Raw genomic sequence first — 20,528 nt, 5'->3', positions numbered from 1 at the left:
ATTACTCTATGACTGCGTCTAGATTGGCATGATTTTCCAAAAATGCTTTTAACGGAAAAGTTTTCCATTAAAAGCATTTTCAGAAAAGCGTGTCTAGATTGGCAGGATGCTTTTCCGCAAAAGCACTTTCTGCGGAAAAGCATCTGTGGCCAATCTAGACGCGGTTTTCTGCAAAAAAGGCCTGATCGCCTTTTTCACGATCGGGGCTTTTTTGCGGAAAACAGTACTATGCTGTCTACACCGGCCCTTTTGCACAAAAGTCTTTCGGAAAAAGACTTTTGCCCAAATGGGAGTAGCATAGTTTGTCAGGAAAAGCACTGATGATTTTACATGAGATTGTCAGTGCTTTTCCAGAAATTCAAGCAGCCAGTGTAGACAGCTGGCAAGTTTTTCCGGAAAAGCAGATGATTTTCCGGAAAAACTTGCCAGTCTAGACACAGCCTATGGGAGACCACCCATCACTTTGCCCCAGGCAGCTACTAGTGGACCATCATCTTCCCTAGAGGATAAAGAGAGGGTGGGAACCAAGAACATGCAACAAGTCTCTTCAGACCCCATTAAAAATATAGTACAAAAAATTTCCCTAATTACTCAACTCAATAAACCATAAATATGCCTGTGTTGTGTGGCAGGACACTTTTCTCATGCAGCTATGAGGCCTGACAACTGACTCCCTTTCTCAGCACACACTAACTACCCATCTGTTCCTATTTTTCCATATTTTGCATAAGTGAGATACATGTGCGCTATGGGGGTTTCAAGCCACTTAAGAGCATTTCCAACGGTTGATTTAAGAATCAGGTAAATTTTCCCCAGACATTTGGGAATGAATAGGAGGGATTAGGGGAACAGCACTGCAAGTTCTGCTTCTCTCATACCTCTTGACAAGTCTCTCTCATGGCCATATGAAGACTAATTGCACTAAGGACATTCTCTGCCAGGCAAGTTGACTAGAAATCAGACCCACACCAGCATCATGCACACAGCAATTGTCAGTGAAATTACATTAATGTTCTTTCATCTATTGATATCGTGTGTGTAGCGCTTCATGAGCAAAGAAAATGAGCAAAATATGGCAAGCAAGAAGGTGCTATTTGGCACACACTTTTCTGATCATAAGACCTGACTATGCAGCACTTTAAAGACTAACAAGATGGTGTATTAGGTGATGAGCTTTCGTGGGCCCACGAAAGCTCATCATCTAATACACCATCTTGTTAGTCTTTAAAGTGCTGCATAGTCCTGTCTTTTGTTTCAGCAAGACTAAACTAACACGGCTACATCTCTATTACTTTTCTGATCATAACTGCATATGAAAGCAACATGCTTCCCCTCAAGAAAGAGCATTTGTCTGGCTTGGAGGAGTCTCTTGGAATTTAGGGGAAACAACTACAACTTTTGAAGATACAAACACATCCACACTGTCTTTTTGCGTCCAAAAATCTCTTTGTGTGATTATTCCCGTCTATTTGGCACTAGTGAGGCCACATCTGAAGTACTTCACCAAGTTTTGTGCCCCCCCCCCTTACAGAAAGTATGTGAACTAATTGGACAGCGTCCAGGGAAAGGCAACTAAAATGATTAGGGGCCTGGGGCACATGAGGAGAGACTGAAGGAACTGGGCTTATTCAGTCTGCAGAAAAGAAGAGTGAGAGAGGGATTTTATAGAAGCTTTCAACTACCTGAAGGGGGTTTCCAAAGAAGATGGAGCCAGGCTATTATCATTGGTGCCAGATGACTATACAACAGAACAATGGTCTCAACTCACAATGTGGGAGGTGTAGGTTGGATATTAGGAAAAACTATTTCACCAGGAAGGTGGTAAGGAATGGAATGAGTTACCAAGAGAGGTGGTGGAATCTCTATCCTTTCAGGTTTTTAAAGCCTGGCTTGACAAATCCTTGACTAGCATGTGTTCATTGGGGTTGGTCCTGATTAGAGTGGGGTGATCTCCTGAAGTCTCTTCCAACCATAATCCTCTATGATCACAGTTTGCCTTGTTTACTTAATGACACAGAGCAAAGCTTAAACAGCTGAAAGAACCATGTTCTTTCATCTCCTTTTCTCTAATATCCACATGACATGGTAACTTAAAGGACACAACTGAAAATGTCTCACTTTTATCTAACAGAACTAAACTCCCTAACTGCCTGGAGTGTTTCTGCAAAATTTCTGAATAGATTGTCCTGTTTCCTGCAAGCTGCTGTGTCAAAGATACACACCCAAACCAAGGAAATCATACATGCATAGCAGAAGTCTCTAAGTTGTATTGCAGAAGTCCCTGATATCCTCCCACCAGACGCTTAATGCTCTTAAGACCCAGAAAACAAGTGATGCTCTCTTAGCCCCATATCCAGAAATAGCAGCAGCTCTATATTTGTGGTACTATTAACCATCCTAATACAGGATGTGGTGAAGAGTATGCATGTTAGCTTCTCCAGAGACATTATCAGTAAAGCAGAGACTCTGACGATAGACAAAGTACTGTCAAATTCAGCAAACAACTAATAATATTGGGAGAAACCTATTTCCTCAGTCTTGTTTCTCTTTTAGTATCTTATGATACTAAAAGAGAACTAGTGGGTACAAAATGTTCAGATGAGCTTTTAAGTTCAGAGTCCCATTAAAAACTGCCTAGTAACACTTTGGCTAAGAGATGTAATGGAAAAATTTCAACAAAATCTGCAGATCCATGAAGTTTTAATTAAAACTAGAAATTCAAATGTTAGTATCTGATGAAAAATCATATCATTTGATTTTCATTCCTGTTGTGAAAAGTTAGAAGAAAAACGGGCTTTTAAAGAGTGATTCTAATACATTAAAAATTCCTCTGCTTGATGGGTCTATGTTAAATGAGTTTTGTGGATTCAGTTTAGTCCTAAGTAGATCAGAGTCCAAATCACAAAACCATCACTACAAAATTGTCATCCTAGTAGACAGTGAATGAGCATGGAAACTGAACTGAAGGTGGTCCTTCCGATCAGAGTTGAGGCCCATTGGCAAAGCAGTCTAGAGAAGCATGCACTGTTGCTGCCCAGACTTACGTATGCATAGAAGATGTTTCTCTAGACCTGCCAGCCTGACATTTTTCACTCTGGTGTTCTTTACTTGATTTCCCCAACTTGCAATCTCTTTCACTTTTGATTTGGATCACAGGCTCATGCCTTTGACCTCATTTTACCCTAGTTTATTTTTGGTCAATGAAAGAAGTGGCCTCATAGAAATGTAGGGCTGCAAGAAGCCTTATGAAGTCATCTAGTCCATCCCCCCAAGCTAATACAGAACCAAGGAAATTTAAAAATCATCCCTGACAGGTGTTTGTGTAGCCTGGTCTTTAATACCTCCTGTGACAGTGATGTCACAATCTCCGTTAATAACCTAACCACTACGTAACCACAATTAAATAAAAGTCTAATTGGTGCCTTTCACCAGCACTAAATTCGTTTGGGAAAAAATTAAAAGAATGAGCAAAAATCTCAGCATGCATTTTGAAATTGGGCATATGGGGCCCACACAGAACTTAGCAGGAAAATGGTTAAAATCTACCAATAAAGCACTGAGTTGTAGCAGATGTCTTTGTTCTCAACATAGGGACAGAAAAGGAATGCAGATTTAGAGGAAAGTTGCTAGGTCACTCCATTAGGGAGAAAACATTGGTAATAACATAATCAAGTTCTACCTTCAAATGTATGTCCAACCCCTGGTAACTTCTCCAAAGGAATACCCAGTGCTGAAGTATCTAAGAAGGGAGAGCTTTAGGAAGTCAAACCCTGCAGAGTTTGCATTAAAGGAAAGGAGAGTTTCTGAGACTGCTATGTTATGGACATTGTATGTGACTGCCACAAACTTCAATAAAGACCAATTTAGACTTTGTTCTAGGTGTGCTACAAGTATAGTCTGCCAGCCACAGAGCCTGGAAGGGACAGTTTTATTATTATTCAGAATTTATATTATGGGAAACTTATATTTTTGGATTCTGGGAATAAGAGACCCAAAAGAGACATTTAAACTCATAGTCTTGCTTCATTTGATTACCTCGTTGTCCGGGGACACAAAGCCAGCTAAACTAACTCATATTTTCTACTATAAATGGCAACATTTCACCCTCTTGAGATGCCACAAGGCAAAATGACTGTTAATAATACTTCTATTGGAACTGACACTGAACAATGGACTCCACTGTGGAATAAAGAAGGAAGGGGGATGTGGAAATATACCTCTGATACACTGACTGACTTACTCTGTAAATACAAAGCAAAGTAATACCACAACAGACTTCCTCAGTTTGACAAAAAATTACTTGGAAGATAACCTACCAGAAACATAGAGCAATTTGCCCCACCATTTTCAAATAAATCTGACCAAGGATTATCAATCTCCTTCCTTCTATCTCATTGAAGATTAGACTCTTCCAGTATTTAGAATACTTAAAAGTAAATGTTTCTCTAGTAAAATATTTTTTTTACATTTGAACATAATGGCCATGCTGAGTCATACAATGATCCATCTAGCCAAAGATCCTGACTTTTGAATATGTTTAATGCCAGATGCTTCAGAGGGAAAGAACAGAACAGACAATCAAGTGATTCATCCCTTCCCAATGTCTGAAAAATCTAAAGGTTCTTAATATTCTGTTAGCTTTTTTGACTGCCTCTGCACATTGCGCAGCTGTTTTCAGAAGCTATCCACAAGACTCTAAGATCTCTTTCTTGAGTGGTAACTGCTAATAGATCCCATGATTTTGTTTGGATACTTGGAATTATGTTTTTCAGTGTGTATTACTTTGCATTTATTAACAATGAATTTCATCTGCCATTTTGTGATGCAGTCATCGAGTTTATTGAGATCAGTTTGTTACTCTTCATAACTTGATTAGAACGGAATATGTTGAGTAATTTATGTATAATCTGCAAAGGTTTTATCTGATTCCAGAGACTCCTGTAGGACATCACTATTTTCCTCTCTCCATTCTGAAAACTGATCATTTAGTCCTATCCTTGCTTTTTTTGTCATAACCAATTATTGATCCATAAGATTACCTTCCCTTCTTATACCATGGTTGTTTACTTTGCTTAAGAGCTTTTTGTGAGGGACTCTGAGATTTCCAAAAAAACCTTTGACAAAGTACACTGTGAACACTGGATCCTCCTTGTCCACATGTTTCTTGACACCCTCAGAGAACTCTAATAGATTGGTGAGGCATGATTTCCCTTTACAGAGCTATGTAGATGAATCCCCACAAAATGTATTCCTCTGTGTGTCTATTAATTCTGTCCTTTACCATAGTTTTAGCTAATTTTCTTGGTACTAAAATTAGGCTTATCAACCTGATAATATCAGGATCAACTCTGGAGCCATTTTTTTTTATATAAACTGATGTCACATTAGCTATTGTATAGTTCTATAGCAAAGAAGTTGATGGGTTCCACAATTAGCAGTTCTGCAATTTCATATTTGATTTCCTTTAGAACTTTTGGGTGAATACCATCTGGTTCTAGTGACTTATATACTACATCATTTATTAATTTGTTCTCAAATCTTCTCTTAATGACACCTCAGTTCCTCAAATTTATCACCTAAAAAGAATGGTTCAGGTGTGGGAATCTCCCTCAGATGTTCTGCAGTGAAGAATTAATATGGTCTCTTGGCACTGGCGTTGTCTTCTCTTGAGTGTACCTTTAACACCTCAATTGTCCAATTACTGTTTAGCTTCTGATGTACTTAATGGTTTTTGGTTTGTTTTTGAGTCTTTTGCTAGTTGTTGTTTTGAGGGTTTTTTTGGTTGTTCTTTTTTGTTTTGGGTTTTTTTTGCTTGCCTGCCTAATTATACTTTTACACCTGACTTCCTAGAGTTCACACTCCTATTTTTCTCAGTAGGATTTAATTTCCAACTGGATGCTCTTTTGCCTCTAACCACTTCTTTTACTTTGTTTTGTTGTTGAGCCGTCATGGCACTTTTGGTCCTTTTACTATATTTTGTTATTTGGGTTATATACTTAATCTGAACCCTTTTAAACAATTTCCATGCTGCTTGCAGGCATTTCACTTTTGGACTGTATCTTTTAATTTCCATTTAAATAGCTTTCCCATTTTTGTTTAATTCCCCCTTTTTAATCTCCAAATAAGAAGAAATAATGTTTCTCTGAGCAACTAGCAATGAGAAGCCAACCTCCCACTGCGTTTACTAAAAGATTCCATTCATGGTTTAAAAAAAAAAAACGGTCTCAGGGGTCTATGATTTAATTATGTGGAATACAGAGAGTCTGAACAGAACAGCCAAATGTGTTTGGGCATAAGATTTATCTGTGAACTTTAAAGTAGATAAACAGATGGAAACAGACAACTCTACAAAAATGATGATTTCTTCCTTCCAAATATTAATTAACTCAATATTGTGTGACACTAGATCTGATGCCCACACAAACAAGGAAAGTCATTATTTATATCGCTCAGATGTAAAAAACAAAACAAGAAAACTGTTTTAGTGCTCATGGGTTTGGCAGCATTCTGGGCTTGGAGTTAGCAAATGGATGGTTGAAGCAGTTTAAATGGGAAACGGTGGGCTTAGTTATTGTAAATCAGTAAGCTCTATGAACTTAGCTGGTTTACACCCGTCAAGGAGGTTGATCTTAGCTTAATAAAGAAGCCCCATTGCCTAAAACAGTTCTAAACAACTTTTCTATAGATCAAGTGGGTATTTTGCCTAGTGTATTTTTTTGTTATGAGCAATAAGTGATGAAGAGCTGGATTTAAAAAAAAAAAGATGTTTAGAAAGTTATTTTGAATTCTTGCTTAAGACTTTGGACTTCGAGGATTTTCAATCAATACAGCATCGCCTAATGGTTAAAAGACAACAGTACTATCTCCCGTGACACAAAAAGATCGCACTGGATAAATCATTCTGGTGAGGTGGGATATGTTTCTGTAGCATTAGGGTAGTGATATATCATAGGGACAAGTACTCACATTACAATTGGAAGATCCTTCAAAAGTGGGACATGAGCCGTCAGGCCAATCTGTAGAGTCTATAACGCCTGACTGCCTGTGCTGGGCCTCATATTCCTTCAACTGAAATGAAGGAACAAAGAAATGTTAGTCAATGTATGCTAAATGATCAGATCTGCATAAACTCATTGACCAGAAATGTATAGCCACTTTCAGTTTCTGTCCATACTGTTGTAAAGATGGGAAAAACAGAACTTCTCCAGTGCATTTCTCTTTTTAACCTTGAATTACATTAAAATGGAAAAAAAAGTTGATGAAATGGCACAAAAAACCAAAAGGAGGAAGTGATCTGGAAACATGAGAATGTTCCCCTAGCAAATTTGGAAATTTCAAATTTCAGTAACCATTTGTATGCACAATGAATGTATATAAACATGTAGCCATCAAAATCCTGGTTTGAAAATTAGGTATTCAAAGATTCTCAGTTCCCAGTTTATAATCCTGATTAAAGCCCACTCACATCAGTGGATAGACTTATTGACTTCAAAGGGTTTTCTATCAAGATTTAAATTTACTAAGGAAAACCAGATAAAATCACTCAGGTATATTTTATTGCTAATAATTTGGGCCACTAGAGGGAAGCAATGAAACCACAAGTAGACTGCTTATTATAGTTTATTACTACACATAAAAAACAATGAAAGGGCAAAGAATGAATTGCAGAGAAAAAAAAATTGTTAGTGTTAAGGTTACAGTAGCAATCTGAACAATTTTTTAATTATCTGACATCAGACATATTAGCAAATGGGACATATTATTCACCAAACAACATACAGTGCACAAGGTGACTTGAGTAATATCTTTTATTAGACCAACTTCTGTTGGGGAAAGAGAAAAGCTTTAGAGATTTAAAGAGCTCTCTTCAAACTCTGGGGAAGGTAACCAGAGTGTCTCAGGCAATGTCTACTCTACCAAGATATGCTGATCTAAGTTACATCAATATACAGCTACTGCAGTTCATACATTACCAGCACATGATTGTGTTGGCAGTGCATGTGCTCTCCAGGAGTACTTGTGGCAGTGGACAACATGATGCACCATGGGTACATATCCCACATGCCACCCACAGACATTCAGTGCAGCTCTTTTTGGGAAGTTTTTGTAATGCCAGGTGAAGGCAATCAGTGCATTGGATGATATGCACCTCAGGCATGCACAAGACCCATGGATTTTGAAAGGTGTGTTGTGGGGGATTTTGATCACTGAGCAGTGTAGGGAGGTCAGCAGCTTTTGCATCTGTGGTTATAGCAGGCTTCCCCAGTGCAGTTTCAGCAGCGGCTGACTTGGGGACGCCTGGGGCAGAGCAGATGGGGTGCTGCTGGGTTGGTCCAGTAACGCCGCTCCTCGGCGTTACTGGACCAACCCAGCAGCACCCCAGCTGCTCTACCACAGGCGTCTGCTAGAAAAGCCTGGTCTGCTGGGGGTGGGGGCGCACTAACAGACCATGGAGACGCGGGCGGCGGGACCGAGACGCACCGCGGTGCCGCCGCCCGGGTCCTCCGCGGCTTTGCTCCGTGTCTCCCTGGTCTGCTGGCCTCTCCCCCCGCCAGCAGACCAGGGAGACGCGGAGCAGCTTTTCTCGCCCCGGAGGACGCGGGCGGCAGGACCTCGGCGCGTCTGGGTGGTCCCACCGCCCGAGTCTTCTGGGGCTAGAAAATCCCCGTTCGTAAGTATGGATCCGTAAGTCGGATCCGCGTAACTCGGGGACTACCTGTAATGTAAATGAGCGTCATTTTTTGCTTAATTCCACATTCATCCATAACCCAAATTGCACGTACCTAATAGTTGGTGCTGCAGCATGCATGTCGTCTGATCATGCGTTTGCGCAAAGGGACTTTATTGCTGTGGCAAACTCAACACGGAGTTTCTTGGCTCTTAAGCAAATGTCAGCATTAATGCTATATTAATAATCTATATTCCACTTCTTGTGCTTTTATGTCTTAAAAATTGCAAAGAAAAGCTCATGTCAGGCAGTGCATTTTGTGGGGGAAAAAACCCGCATCTGTCTTTATTTTAGAGGCAAGTCCCCAAAAATTGCTGAGGAGATTTTCATTAAACTTTATGGGCTGTCTGGAGCAGAGCTAGTGTAGGTATGTCTTCTTGAACTGGGAATTATACACCTGCATCAAAATGTATGCATAGCGATGAGCAGCAGCATAATAGTTGATGTTTACGCACATTCTAGCACAGGGGTGGGCCACATCCAACCTTAGCACTTCCTCTGGGGAGCAGAACCTAGGGCTTGCCCTAGTCAGTGCATGCCACGGCTCTGTGTGGCTCCCATAGCAGCGGCCTGGCCCCATGCAACATCCCCACAACTCTGATCGGCTGGGAACTGCAGCCTGTGGGAGCTACAGGGGTACCTCCAGCACACAGGCAGCGCAAACTTCCACCTGGCCGACTGGAAGGGGGACATGCTACTGCTTCTGGGAGTTGCTTGAGGAGATCAGCGCAACCTGCTCTCTTGAGCCCTGCCTCATCCCAATCTCCTCCCCTAGCCCTGATCATTGTCTTGCCTTCTGAATCCCTCAGCCCTAGCCCCCTTAAGCACCCAAATCCTTCTTCCCCAGCCACACCCTAGCAGATCCCTCACCCCACCCACAAACTTGCACTTCAATCCGCTGCCCCAGCCCAGAGCTCCCTCCACTCCTCCAAATCCCTCAGTCCCAGCCCTGAGTCACCTCCTGTCCCCCAAACCTTCTGCCCAGCTTGATCACAGAGCCTGCACCCTCCAAGCCAGAGCCCTCACCTCTTTTCGCACCCCAGACCCAATTTAATGAAAATTCATGGACTTGCATACAATTACCATACCCTGATGTAACCTTCAGGCCAAAAAGTTTACCCAACCTGTCCTAGCAAGGACAGATAAAAACTGTAACACCTGACACAGACAACATGCAATACAGAAAGTCATCCTACTGTGGGAACATCAAATGAAATCTTATACTTATTTGTAAGGAGTCAACTGAAGCAAGATGTAAGACGCGTATTTACTCTGCGAGCCTGAACGTGGTAATTAAGAATTAACTAATTTGGGCTTGGTCAGCACTCCGAAGAAGGAACTTCAACATGAAAAGGTTTTTCAGAAACATGCCCTGAAAGGCTGCATCCTATCTTCCAACAAGGAATCAAGCTCCTGCAGCTCAAAGAGCCTGAATGCTTTTGAAATATTCTAACTTCACGTGAGTGCTAATTAGAACATACTGATTTCAAGATGCCTGGATATATCTATGCTGTTTCCATTTATTATATGATAAAAGTATTCATTTTATTATTTCATAAAACACTGCAGAGTCTACATTACATTATGTATACCTTACAATGAATGCACAGCGTCTCCCACAGGCAAATACAAGAGATCCCTTGCACAAGGAAATCACAGTCTCCTGGGGTATTCACCGTACAAGAACTACAGGAGCATAGCTGCAGCTATGCTGCTATAGGGTGTACACTTGCCACAGTGAGGGAAGATGTTTTTCTGCAGATAGGCAGTATGGAAGTTTTAGGTGTAGACCAGGCCTAAATTAGACACAACACAATGAGGAAGGATAGTGAATGGAGGTTAGAAATCAATGACAACTCAATTACTTGCTGTCTTATGATTAGCTTTCACCATATGCATCAAAGTTATAGAGGTTATGGCATTGCCTTATGATGTTCAGTAAGACTTCTGAGTCTAAACTATTCCTCCTCTTAATGGGCACAATCATAAACTCAAACCTCTGAATGTCTCAGAATGGGGCATGTTCCAGCCTGGGGTATTTTTCCAAAGTTAGTGAAATGGAGCAAGCTATGCATATGTGGCATTCAGTATTGTAACTGATACTTCAGCCTAATTCTTTTCCAAATGTGGCTCAGGCACCTGTTCCTCATTCAGGACTATGGGTATGCTGGGCTTGAAAGTACAAGAAATGTTGTACCAAAAACAGGTACAGAGGATATGTGTTTCTTGAACAAAGTTAAAAAGTCTTGGAAAACTGTGGTTTAGTTTGAAAGCGTAACCTCAACCTTTGCTGTGGAATCAGCCCCATGACTTTATGGTAAAGTGGCGACGCTATCACATACCACAGTGAAGCTGTGGGTCACCACTTTGCTCTTTGCACAATGTTGCACTATTCAGAAAAACACCATGTTAGGCTCAACAAGTGACAGGATACAGAGCCTCAAGCTCCATAGGACATTGGGACAGAAGGAATCATGGACAACTGTTTGCATCACATACCCTTGCCAGTGCTTCCTCAATGGTGATCATCTTCTCTTTGACCATCATCATCAGCTGGATCCGTTCTTCATCGCTCATTGTGATCTCACTTGCCACATAACCAACATCCTCTCCTAAAGAGAAAAGGAAGAGATGAAACACATCTCCACAAGAATTCAGCACTGAAAGGCAAGTGTTTGGACACACACTTTGGTGAGGCTGCTTCTGTCCCAGAACCCAGTTTGGTCAGACTAGGCTGGATGGACCCTTCCTATACAGCCGGTCCCCGAGTTACGAACAAGTTATGGAACAACACTTGGTCTGTAACTCGAAGTGTTCGTAACTCAGATCACATAGGATTACATGGCGACCGCGCTGTTCGTAAGAGCGGATTGCCGTTTGTAACTCGGATCCGAATTTACGACCGCTTTGGTCATAAGTGCGGATGGTCATGTATACCACAATTTGATCAGTGTAGGGAAAAACCCTTATTTTCCAACCTTGTGACTGATCCTGCACCACGCAGAGAGGATGCAGTGTAACATAGTACCTGCAGGCTGCCACTTTCGTTCCACTGGAAAATACAAGAAAGAAGGCATCTCTACTCTTTCAGAGTGATGGAGATAGGTGCCCTCGCCTACAGTAAACGATCTACTTTATGTGTTGAAATGAGCAGAGTTTGGTAAGAAAGCAAGCAGATGTGGTCAAAATCATCATGTGCATGTGTATACACACACCACTGACTGGGACTACATTTGAAAGTGACCAGAGCAGCAAAGGAGCTGCTAATGTAGCAACCTGCCTTGATAACTTGCTTCTGAAGGTATTTTTTTACATCCTAAAACAGAGTCCTGCTATCTTTAACATACTTTTGCCACACTCATACTGCCTCCTCAGCAGTCTGGGGAGGCTTCTGTTTGCAATACAGCAATCCAACAGGAGAGAGTATGTTTGCAGGCATCTTCCCACTCCCACATTTGCATGACAGCCTCACTGCACCCGAGTGACTCTTTAAGCTAGTGGAGAACTATGCTCAGCATCCACTTGCAGCAGAACTTGGAAAGCAGCCCTGATAACCTAACGGGTAGGTTCATCTTCTGTGTTTTTTGCAGGCAGATATCTTTCATCCCTCCTAAACTTGCAGACTGGCCCTGTGCAACTCCACGCTGAGCTCAGCCTTAAACCTAACCGGAGAAGGCACTACAGAGCCAAACCAGGGTGGAACCTCTTGCTAACTATTCCATAAACAAACACACCAGCCATAAGAATAAACCATAGCAAATGTAGCCAATACATACAAAGTATCTTTAGCTCCCCTATTTACATGCCAGATACAACCCATCTTAAATGTACAGCTTTATTCAATTCAGCTTCAATGGAAAATCTCTTTTCAGTGGTAGAAACATTCTGAACCTCCACACTTGTGAACTGCAACATCCCCCCCCTTAGATCTGAGAGGATGATCCATATTGGTCCATTTAGGGATGTTAGATATCAGGTAATAGAATAGTTGAGTATCCACAAGAATTCTTATCGGTTGACTATTCTATAATCCCTGGAGGTGCGGCTGGCAGTCAGTGCACTTCAGCCCCACTCCCGAGGAGCCCCCTTTCATCCCAGCTGCTGCCTCCGTGCCAGCTGGAGGTTGATCCACGAGGGGAGCCAGTTTAAAAAACAGTTTAAAAACTGCAAAGAAGGCAGCAGTGCAGGGTAGCAGCAGCCCCTCTCCATGGGGAGGGGTGTGTGTGTCTGAGCTCCCCACAGACAGAGGCTGCTGTGGGAGGGGAGGCTGCCACGAAGCAGCCTCTGTCCATGGCAGCACGGGCTGGCCGCGGACAGAGGCTGGTCTGGCAGGAACCCCCATCCGCACGGGGTCCCAGCCTCTGCCCAAGCAGGTCCCAGCCTCACTGTGGAGAGAGGCTGTCCCCCCAGCACCAACTCCTGCTCCACCCCCCTTATTGCCTCTGATAAAGAGGCAGCAAAAGGAGTAGGGAAATGCAAGTAGGCGAGAAGATTAACCGATAAGCCTAGGCTTATCGGTTAATTGTATACTCAGCTACTCATTTACATCCTGAAGTCCATTTACTATAATATTGTTCTAGTTTTTGTTTTGTGATACTTATTTCTTGGACTTCAAGGAGTTACTGAAAGTCATTTTTAGTGCAGTGCATCATTGTGTTCTTAAAGACTTTACCTTTCGAAGCCTGTCTCATTATTCCTTTCTGGTTCTTTCGGAAATTCTGCCAAAAATACTTATTCTTCTTTTTCCAGTCTGCTCTCCCTTAAGAATAAATTACAAGAAAGGAACATTAATATGAAAATTAGATTTTCCTCTTTGAAAACTTCAACTTGTAACCTCACCAAGAAAAATTTCCCAAATTTGCTCTTTCTCTGAATTTGCTCGGTACAAGAATTGAGCTAATCTAGCCATCTAAAAGAAATGTACATTCTTTGGGAGCAAGACTGATGGTGGAAGATTGAGATATGTTACCAAGAAGCATTTTTTAATTATAAAACATAGACCTTGTTGTGTACATATTGGCATTTGTTTAACTGTTCACATCAAGCCTGGCTGTATTTTTATAGCATTTTTTAAATTCTTTTAAGCTGAGGCACAATTATTTAGATGAAACCCCAAATCAGATAAGGAATGTTATTTTATTACATATTCCCTTTGCTGATCTTCATGAGAAATACTATGAGAACATTAACTACACATATGGCTCCTGCCATTTATTTGTTTTTTAGTTTTCTCAGTTTAAATCGAGTGAGTGTAGCCTTCAAGGGAATAAAAACCAAATGCCCTCAGCAAAAATCTCAGGATTTTATAGGTCTAGATAACTTAGTACAAGAGAGTTCGTTACATGAGCGAATTGCGAGAGGGCAGTCTGAAAAATAACGTTTGAGTTAAAAATACACCATTTAACAACAACACAAAGTTACTCAAAAATTAAGGAAAGAGACTGGTAAATTATGCCAAATGATATAAAAGATAGTTTGTGTGGGAGGCTCAAAAAAGGTAAATGGAAAAACTGCCAATGATCTAACATCCTAGGATCTGCAACTTGGGGGGGAAAGTCGCAAGATGGGTATTTAGAAAAGAACAGTATTAGCTAGACTGGCTCTGTCTGCCACTTGTAGATGCTGCCCCTCATTTTTAGGGCATAACCTCTCCCCTACCACCGTCTCCCCCCCCCCCCCCCACACACAGCTTCCACAAATTTTGGACCATGGGTACTCAGCACTTTTGGTAATTGCACCCAACATATACAAAATTTAAAGAGATTTAAAAAAAGTAAATAGAGTGAGACATCAAATGAAATGAAACATACTGACCTACAGAGCTTTCTTCAGAGCTTGATTTATGAAGGGAAAGCCTAGAACAGAAAAGAGAAATGGACTCACTATTGCAGAGTTCTTCTATCTCATGGGGACTGTCTGGTTACAGTAAATTGTGATTTCAAGCCAATGCGTCACATATTTATTTCCCTTCTTTTTCTTCTAAATGTAGCCATTTACAAATAGCCAGTGAGCTCCGATCACAGTAGTTTGACCTCATTAACTCAGTTCCCCTCTGAAAATCCTGAAACAAGATGAGGCAGCAAAGCATACTAAGCTGCCTGGCCTGCCTCACGCAGTGGAGAGTCACAGTTCCCCTCAGACACTCCTCCACGTTCTTTCTCCCTCACACAGAACGTGCTGTGCCTGTGCATTTGGCTCTGTGATTATGGCCCCAGCCTAAGGAGCCTGCTGCACACTCTAGGCGAGCAGGCGTCATCCCAGTCTTACCTGCTCTCCCAATGGTGCTCCAGATTTTCAGGTGCTCTATGTAGCCGCGTGTGCTGTGCATGCTTAAAGTTGGCCCTAGTAGTGCCTTTCATTTTACGAGCACAACTATTCATTAATTAACCACACCGTTGCAAGAGGGGGAATGATCATTTCCCTGGCTTTACAGATGGGAAACCAAGGCCCAGAAAAGTGTGTCATCTCAGCTCATACAGGATGTGTGCAGCAGCGCTGATCATCACTTGCTTGTCTCCAATCATGTGCTTTACTACTACTTCCTCACTCATAATCCAGCCCTTAGGGCTTATTTTTTAGCCTATGCTCTGGAAGAGTATCAGGCAACACATTAAATAAATCTTATTTGCTCAGTTTTTAAGCCCATGAATAATCGTTATTGAACATTGCAAAGTTCTTTGAAATCTTCAGATGAAAATTTATGTCAATGAAAACATTTCTATTGGTTTCAATGGCCTTTGGATCACATGCTTAGTGCAGGCTATGATTAGTGTGATACTGTCTGCAAAATTCTCTATTGCATTTTATTGGACAATAATGCCTGATAAAACAACGCCTATGTTGTACCTCTGCAAATAACAGCATGCATATTTCAATCTACAAAACAACAACCAACCCCAGTCTTATCATTCAAGTCTTGTATACAGGATATGGCATACTCTAAACTAAGCACCTCCGGGAATGGAGGTCGTTCCTAACGCTGAACAAAACAGTATGGTTGTTTCTTCAAAGTTTACAACTTAACATTGACTTAATACAGCTTTGAAACGTCACTATTCAGAAGAAAAAATGTTGCTATTAATCATCTTAGTTTCTATGAAAACGACAGCAAAAGGTTCCTCACCTTTTTTTTTTAAAATCCCTCCTTTCTTTTTAGCAGGTTACATTTAATACCGTACTGCATTTGCATGTGTGTATGTGTTTGCGTGTATGTCTCTGCTGCTGTCTGATAATACAGTTTCCAAATTAGGTGTGTGGTTGACTGGCTCGTCTGGCAGGTTAGAAACTCTAGTGTTTGTAACTCTGAAGTTCTACTGTATTTCATGAACCTTTTTGTATTAATTCACCCATGTTCTTCTGCATTGTCTTAGACTCCCAGCAGAGGGCACCACAGAGTTTTTGGTCAATTCAGAAAACCTTTAAAAGGAAAACTTTTTGCTTCATACCAATTCACAATGTTAAACAATCCAAGCAATTACAGGACAGCATTTTGCAAGCCTTAAAATCATGTTTATCAGTTTGAAAAGAGATCATTAAAGAGAAAATGAGACACTATGAAGTTTAGTTTTGATTCAGTAATTCATCCAAGCTAAGAGAAGCTGGCACAGCAGAGCTGTGAAATGCCATCTTTTTTTCTACTTCAGTTTGATCAGAAGTGTAATCCTGCACAAATGGCAAACCAGCTGATGTAACAACATTCCAGATTTGGACTGCACCAGGTGGAAGGGGCATTTGCTTATTTCCTTGCTGCTGAAATTTATTCGTGGATGGAAAAGCAAGTAGGGAGAAAATTAATAATCTAGGTGGTTCACTGCACTTGCAGTCAAATACTGCTTTCTCATGAAAGAGTTCAAACAACAGGCACGGGAAGACAGTTCTCAGTTCCTATAGACTTGGGTCATGTCTAGACTACATCCCTCTTTCGAAAGAGATGTAAATTAGATCAAAATTGCAAATGAAGCCGGGATCTGAATTTTCCACGCTTCATTTGCATAATGGTGGCCGCTTATTTTTTCGAAAACAAGTATTTCAAAAGTGAAACCGCTGTCTAGATGTGGTTCTTTCAGGAAAAAAACCTTTTTCGAAAGATGCTGTAAGCCTCATTTTTTGAGTACAGGATCTTTCAAAAATGGGTTTTTTTTCTCCCGAAAGAACCACGTCTAGACAGCGGTTTCACTTTTGAAATACTTGTTTTCGAAAGAACAGGCGGCCACCATTATGCAAATGAAGTGCGGAATATTCAAATCCCGGCTTCATTTGCAATTTTGATCTGTCTAATTTACATCCATCCCTCTTTCGAAAGAGGGATGTAGTCTAGACATAGCCTTGGAGTGAAATGCTAACCTCACCAAAGACACTGACAAATATTTCTGGGACTTCAATGGGGCCAGGATTTCTAACATAATGATGGCAGTGGCATTTCTTAAATGGTATTATTTGCTCATTCCTCCATCCCCCAAAAAGCATGCAGACCTTTGTATCAGTGCAATAAGAGAACTTGGACTCTATGAGGAAAGAGCTAACCCTATTACCTTTTTGTGCCCTTACGTGGACTTCAGCATCCAGCAAATCATTTTTTAACTAATTCGGTGCTTATGGAAAGTGCCAAACTGACATCCCTGGAAAACAAAGCCTTATTTATTATCAGAACAGGAGCAGTGTAGGCCAAACAGTGAAAGCTTCTCCTCACTGGCTCAAGGCAGAAGATGTCACAGTGGAGCAGAGACACCTTTCTTTGTGGTGAGGAGGTTGTTTAGCCTTCACTCCCATTTTAATCCTTCTCTTGACTGCCAAAGCTGCCAACCAGGATGCAGTAAGTACCCGGTGTCATGGTGGAATTGTGGGCATCTGTTCACTAGGATTTGGCCTGAAGCCACCAAATCATTTCATATCAACTACCAAAGCCTTGCACAGCAGCAGCCATCTTTTGATGTGCCAGAGCTAGCTACAGTGGCAGAGGAGGAGAGGACCACAGCAAAGCAGACCACGATCTAATTGTAACTCTGTTTTATTTTTAAAGATACTGACTATTGACCTCAGATGCAAATTCCTGGCAACAGAGAAAGTAAAGAGATAATTCGTAGGTGGAAAGACAAACTTCTCCAATAATCATTTCATGCATTCTGTAATTGTGAAGTCTTTCTTTCATCTCTGGACTGACCGTGAAAATACCAACAGCTTGTCTTAAAAGATGGAAAAGCTGACAAAACCAAGGAGAGTGTTCATAAGACAAAGCACATACCTGTAAGTTCTCCCACACAACTCTGATTTTTTTTTTAAACCAAAAATATTACAACATCAATCAAGTGTTTCCCTTTCAACATGTATGGTGAAAAATTCCATGGGCCTTCACAGTTGGTTTATGTTTGATTTGATTTGCAAATTACACTTCTTTACTGTGTTAAATCTGCAGCTTCTCTGTGAACATGCGCTGAAAGTGATTTGTGTTCTTCCATTCATAGACTGATAACTAGTACTGAAAGTTAATGATGCAGTGACACTTGGCAGAAGTTTCAGCACTGCATGTCTGAAATGCAGCCAAATGCCATTACTCTACTGGGAAGGCCTTCAGTTTTGTTGTGCTCTGATGTACAACTTCATTAGTAGGCTTCTACATGAAATGTATTCTGTCACTGCATATACATGAGAAATCTATGGATCCAGCTTCAGACAAGGAAATGTTGCCATGTATATTCCACAAAAGGAGGACAGACAAGGTGGGTGAGGTAATACCTTTTATTGGACTAGCTTCTGCTGGTGAGAGAGAGAAGCTTTTGAGCTTACACAGAGCCATTCTTCTAGAAGTATATTCTAATACTACATAGGAGTTTAGAAGTGTCAGAATTTCAGAACTTTATCTGTGTATCTCAATTTCAAAACCATTCCTAGGCCTATTTTTAACATCTTGTGAGCTTGAGATGTGAAAACAAGAAATAAAAAAACGGGCTCCAAACAGGTTAAAAATGAAGGTAACTCTTTGGATCCAATGACCATGTTTGCTACATACCCATTTTACAGAAATTATGTGATCCAATGCAGTTGGCGTCTTAGGTACACACAATTTTATACACACTGTGGCAACACCAGCCACACCAAAAGTGCCACCAGGACTTAACTCATGATTAATCCTTAACAAATGGTAATGCTAATTGCTATAGCACCCACCTGTTTGCACATTCCACACACACCTGTTTGCACATTCCACACACACCTAGAGATGGTGTTGCCAAGACACCTCCTGAGGACAGAGATCACTGCATATATATGTTATTGAACAAAAGTATCCACTAACAACATGGGCTTTTGGCTACAGCTCTCAAAGTTGATAGGTACAACTTTCCCTATTAATTGAGAGCATATTCGGTTCTGAGATAGGAAAACACCAATGCTTACCTTGCATACATAGTGGCTGATTTTACAAGACACACAGTCCATATGTGCCCTGAGATGTGAAATAGCCCTGAGCTGGACCATAACAGAATTGAAAAAGGAAACAAATGACACCATGTGCTGCTTTTATGACTGTATTGTTGGTTTTCAAGAGCCCATCATTCTCAAAACAAACCATAACAGAGGAGCAGAGAATGAAGTGATTCAGACTGGCTTTTATTTTGCCTTTAAGTGTTATCAATGCAGGTATGCTTTAAAACATGACCACAGCTCTTTACAGGACATAAAGTCCATAGGTATCTAATGCAGTCAAAAAACTGAAACCAAGACCATTATAATCTTCAGTAAATTGATACTGGCCCTCTTCACTCTTGTCAATAACTATTTACAACCCTTTTGGAGTGGATGATTTGGGATGGGATTTTGGATCTAAAAATATTCACATTTGGATTGCTGAATAAATCAACACAAAAGCCTCTGCATGCTCCTTTGGAAGGCCACTTGGTTATCTGTATGCATTGTACAGGGCCCAGTCACATAATCAGGGTGAAAGCCGACATCTGTATAACTGTTACCAACTGAATACAAGATAATTTATCTAAGGGGGCTGGCATAGAGGAGGAAAATGGGCCTTTAGTATTTTGTCAAATTTGCATGGACCTGAAGGGAAAGCAAGGCTGCAAGGTTCTGACCTTCCTGGCATCAGTGTGAGAAAGAGATGGAAGCAAAGAGGTTCCATTCAATTATCTTCTCATTAGGTTTCCATAGCAATGGCTCTTTAAGCAGGTCAAAACTTTCTCAGTGGAAACAAACACTGAGCTGTTATTTTTGTTGTCCTTCCTCCCCCACCAGAGCCAATGTGGAACTTGTCATGTTGGTTCTGCTAGTGCTGTGTGAGTATGGCCAATGGCTATGGATATGATGTTTAGCAAGTGGCAAGAGTACGCACAGAGGGATCCATGCAAGCCGGCAGATAATCATCCATTCTAAAATACTTCCAGAGCAGTAAGCTGGGCCCAATTTAAGAAATATCATGTCTCTCTACACACAAAGCATGTTGGTTGTTGCATACTACTCTGACTGGCTGTCACAAGTTTAGGGCTCTTTAGAAAAACCTCCCTATGCAAAATTACCAGGATTGAAATCTTCCTGCTGCCCAGAGACACAGAGATCACACTTATCATGTGTAACACACTGTGTTTGGCAGGCCTTTTGCTCTTATTGTGGGTGTTATTTATTGTTTGAATTTCCTGCCCTCTCTCTCTTTGGGAGGCTATTGACAGGCAGCACAAATAGTTTGCCTTCTGCTGATCTGGCCTCAAAAAAGTTAATATAGGGCCGTACATGCATACACTGACTCTTTTTTATTCTTGCAACCACCACATATAGAGAAATGTTTAAGTACTTCAAA

General features: G+C 41.1%; 1 protein-coding gene across 8 annotated transcripts in view; it reads right to left on the bottom strand.

The window, feature by feature from the left end:
* Positions 1 to 20,528, bottom strand: part of SASH1 (SAM and SH3 domain containing 1) — an 843,335-nt gene that overhangs the window by 80,420 nt on the left and 742,387 nt on the right. For 6 of the 8 annotated variants that reach the window (XM_075924386.1, XM_075924390.1, XM_075924391.1 and 3 more), the window contains exons 5-8: positions 14,543 to 14,583; positions 13,401 to 13,487; positions 11,228 to 11,340; positions 6,967 to 7,068 (exon numbers count right to left, since the gene is read on the bottom strand). In XM_075924386.1, the coding sequence (XP_075780501.1) occupies positions 6,967 to 7,068; positions 11,228 to 11,340; positions 13,401 to 13,487; positions 14,543 to 14,583 (343 nt within the window). Of the gene's footprint in view, positions 1 to 6,966; positions 7,069 to 11,227; positions 11,341 to 13,400; positions 13,488 to 14,542; positions 14,584 to 14,611; positions 14,898 to 14,995; positions 15,770 to 20,528 lie in introns of those variants that run through there. The other 2 variants (XM_075924392.1, XM_075924393.1) reach the window with 2 other exon arrangements.

This window comes from Pelodiscus sinensis, chromosome 3, assembly GCF_049634645.1.
Source record: "Pelodiscus sinensis isolate JC-2024 chromosome 3, ASM4963464v1, whole genome shotgun sequence".
Taxonomy (NCBI): Eukaryota; Metazoa; Chordata; order Testudines; family Trionychidae; genus Pelodiscus; species Pelodiscus sinensis.
Note: the sequence above shows the minus strand (reverse complement) of the source record. Positions and strands in the feature narration are given on the sequence as shown.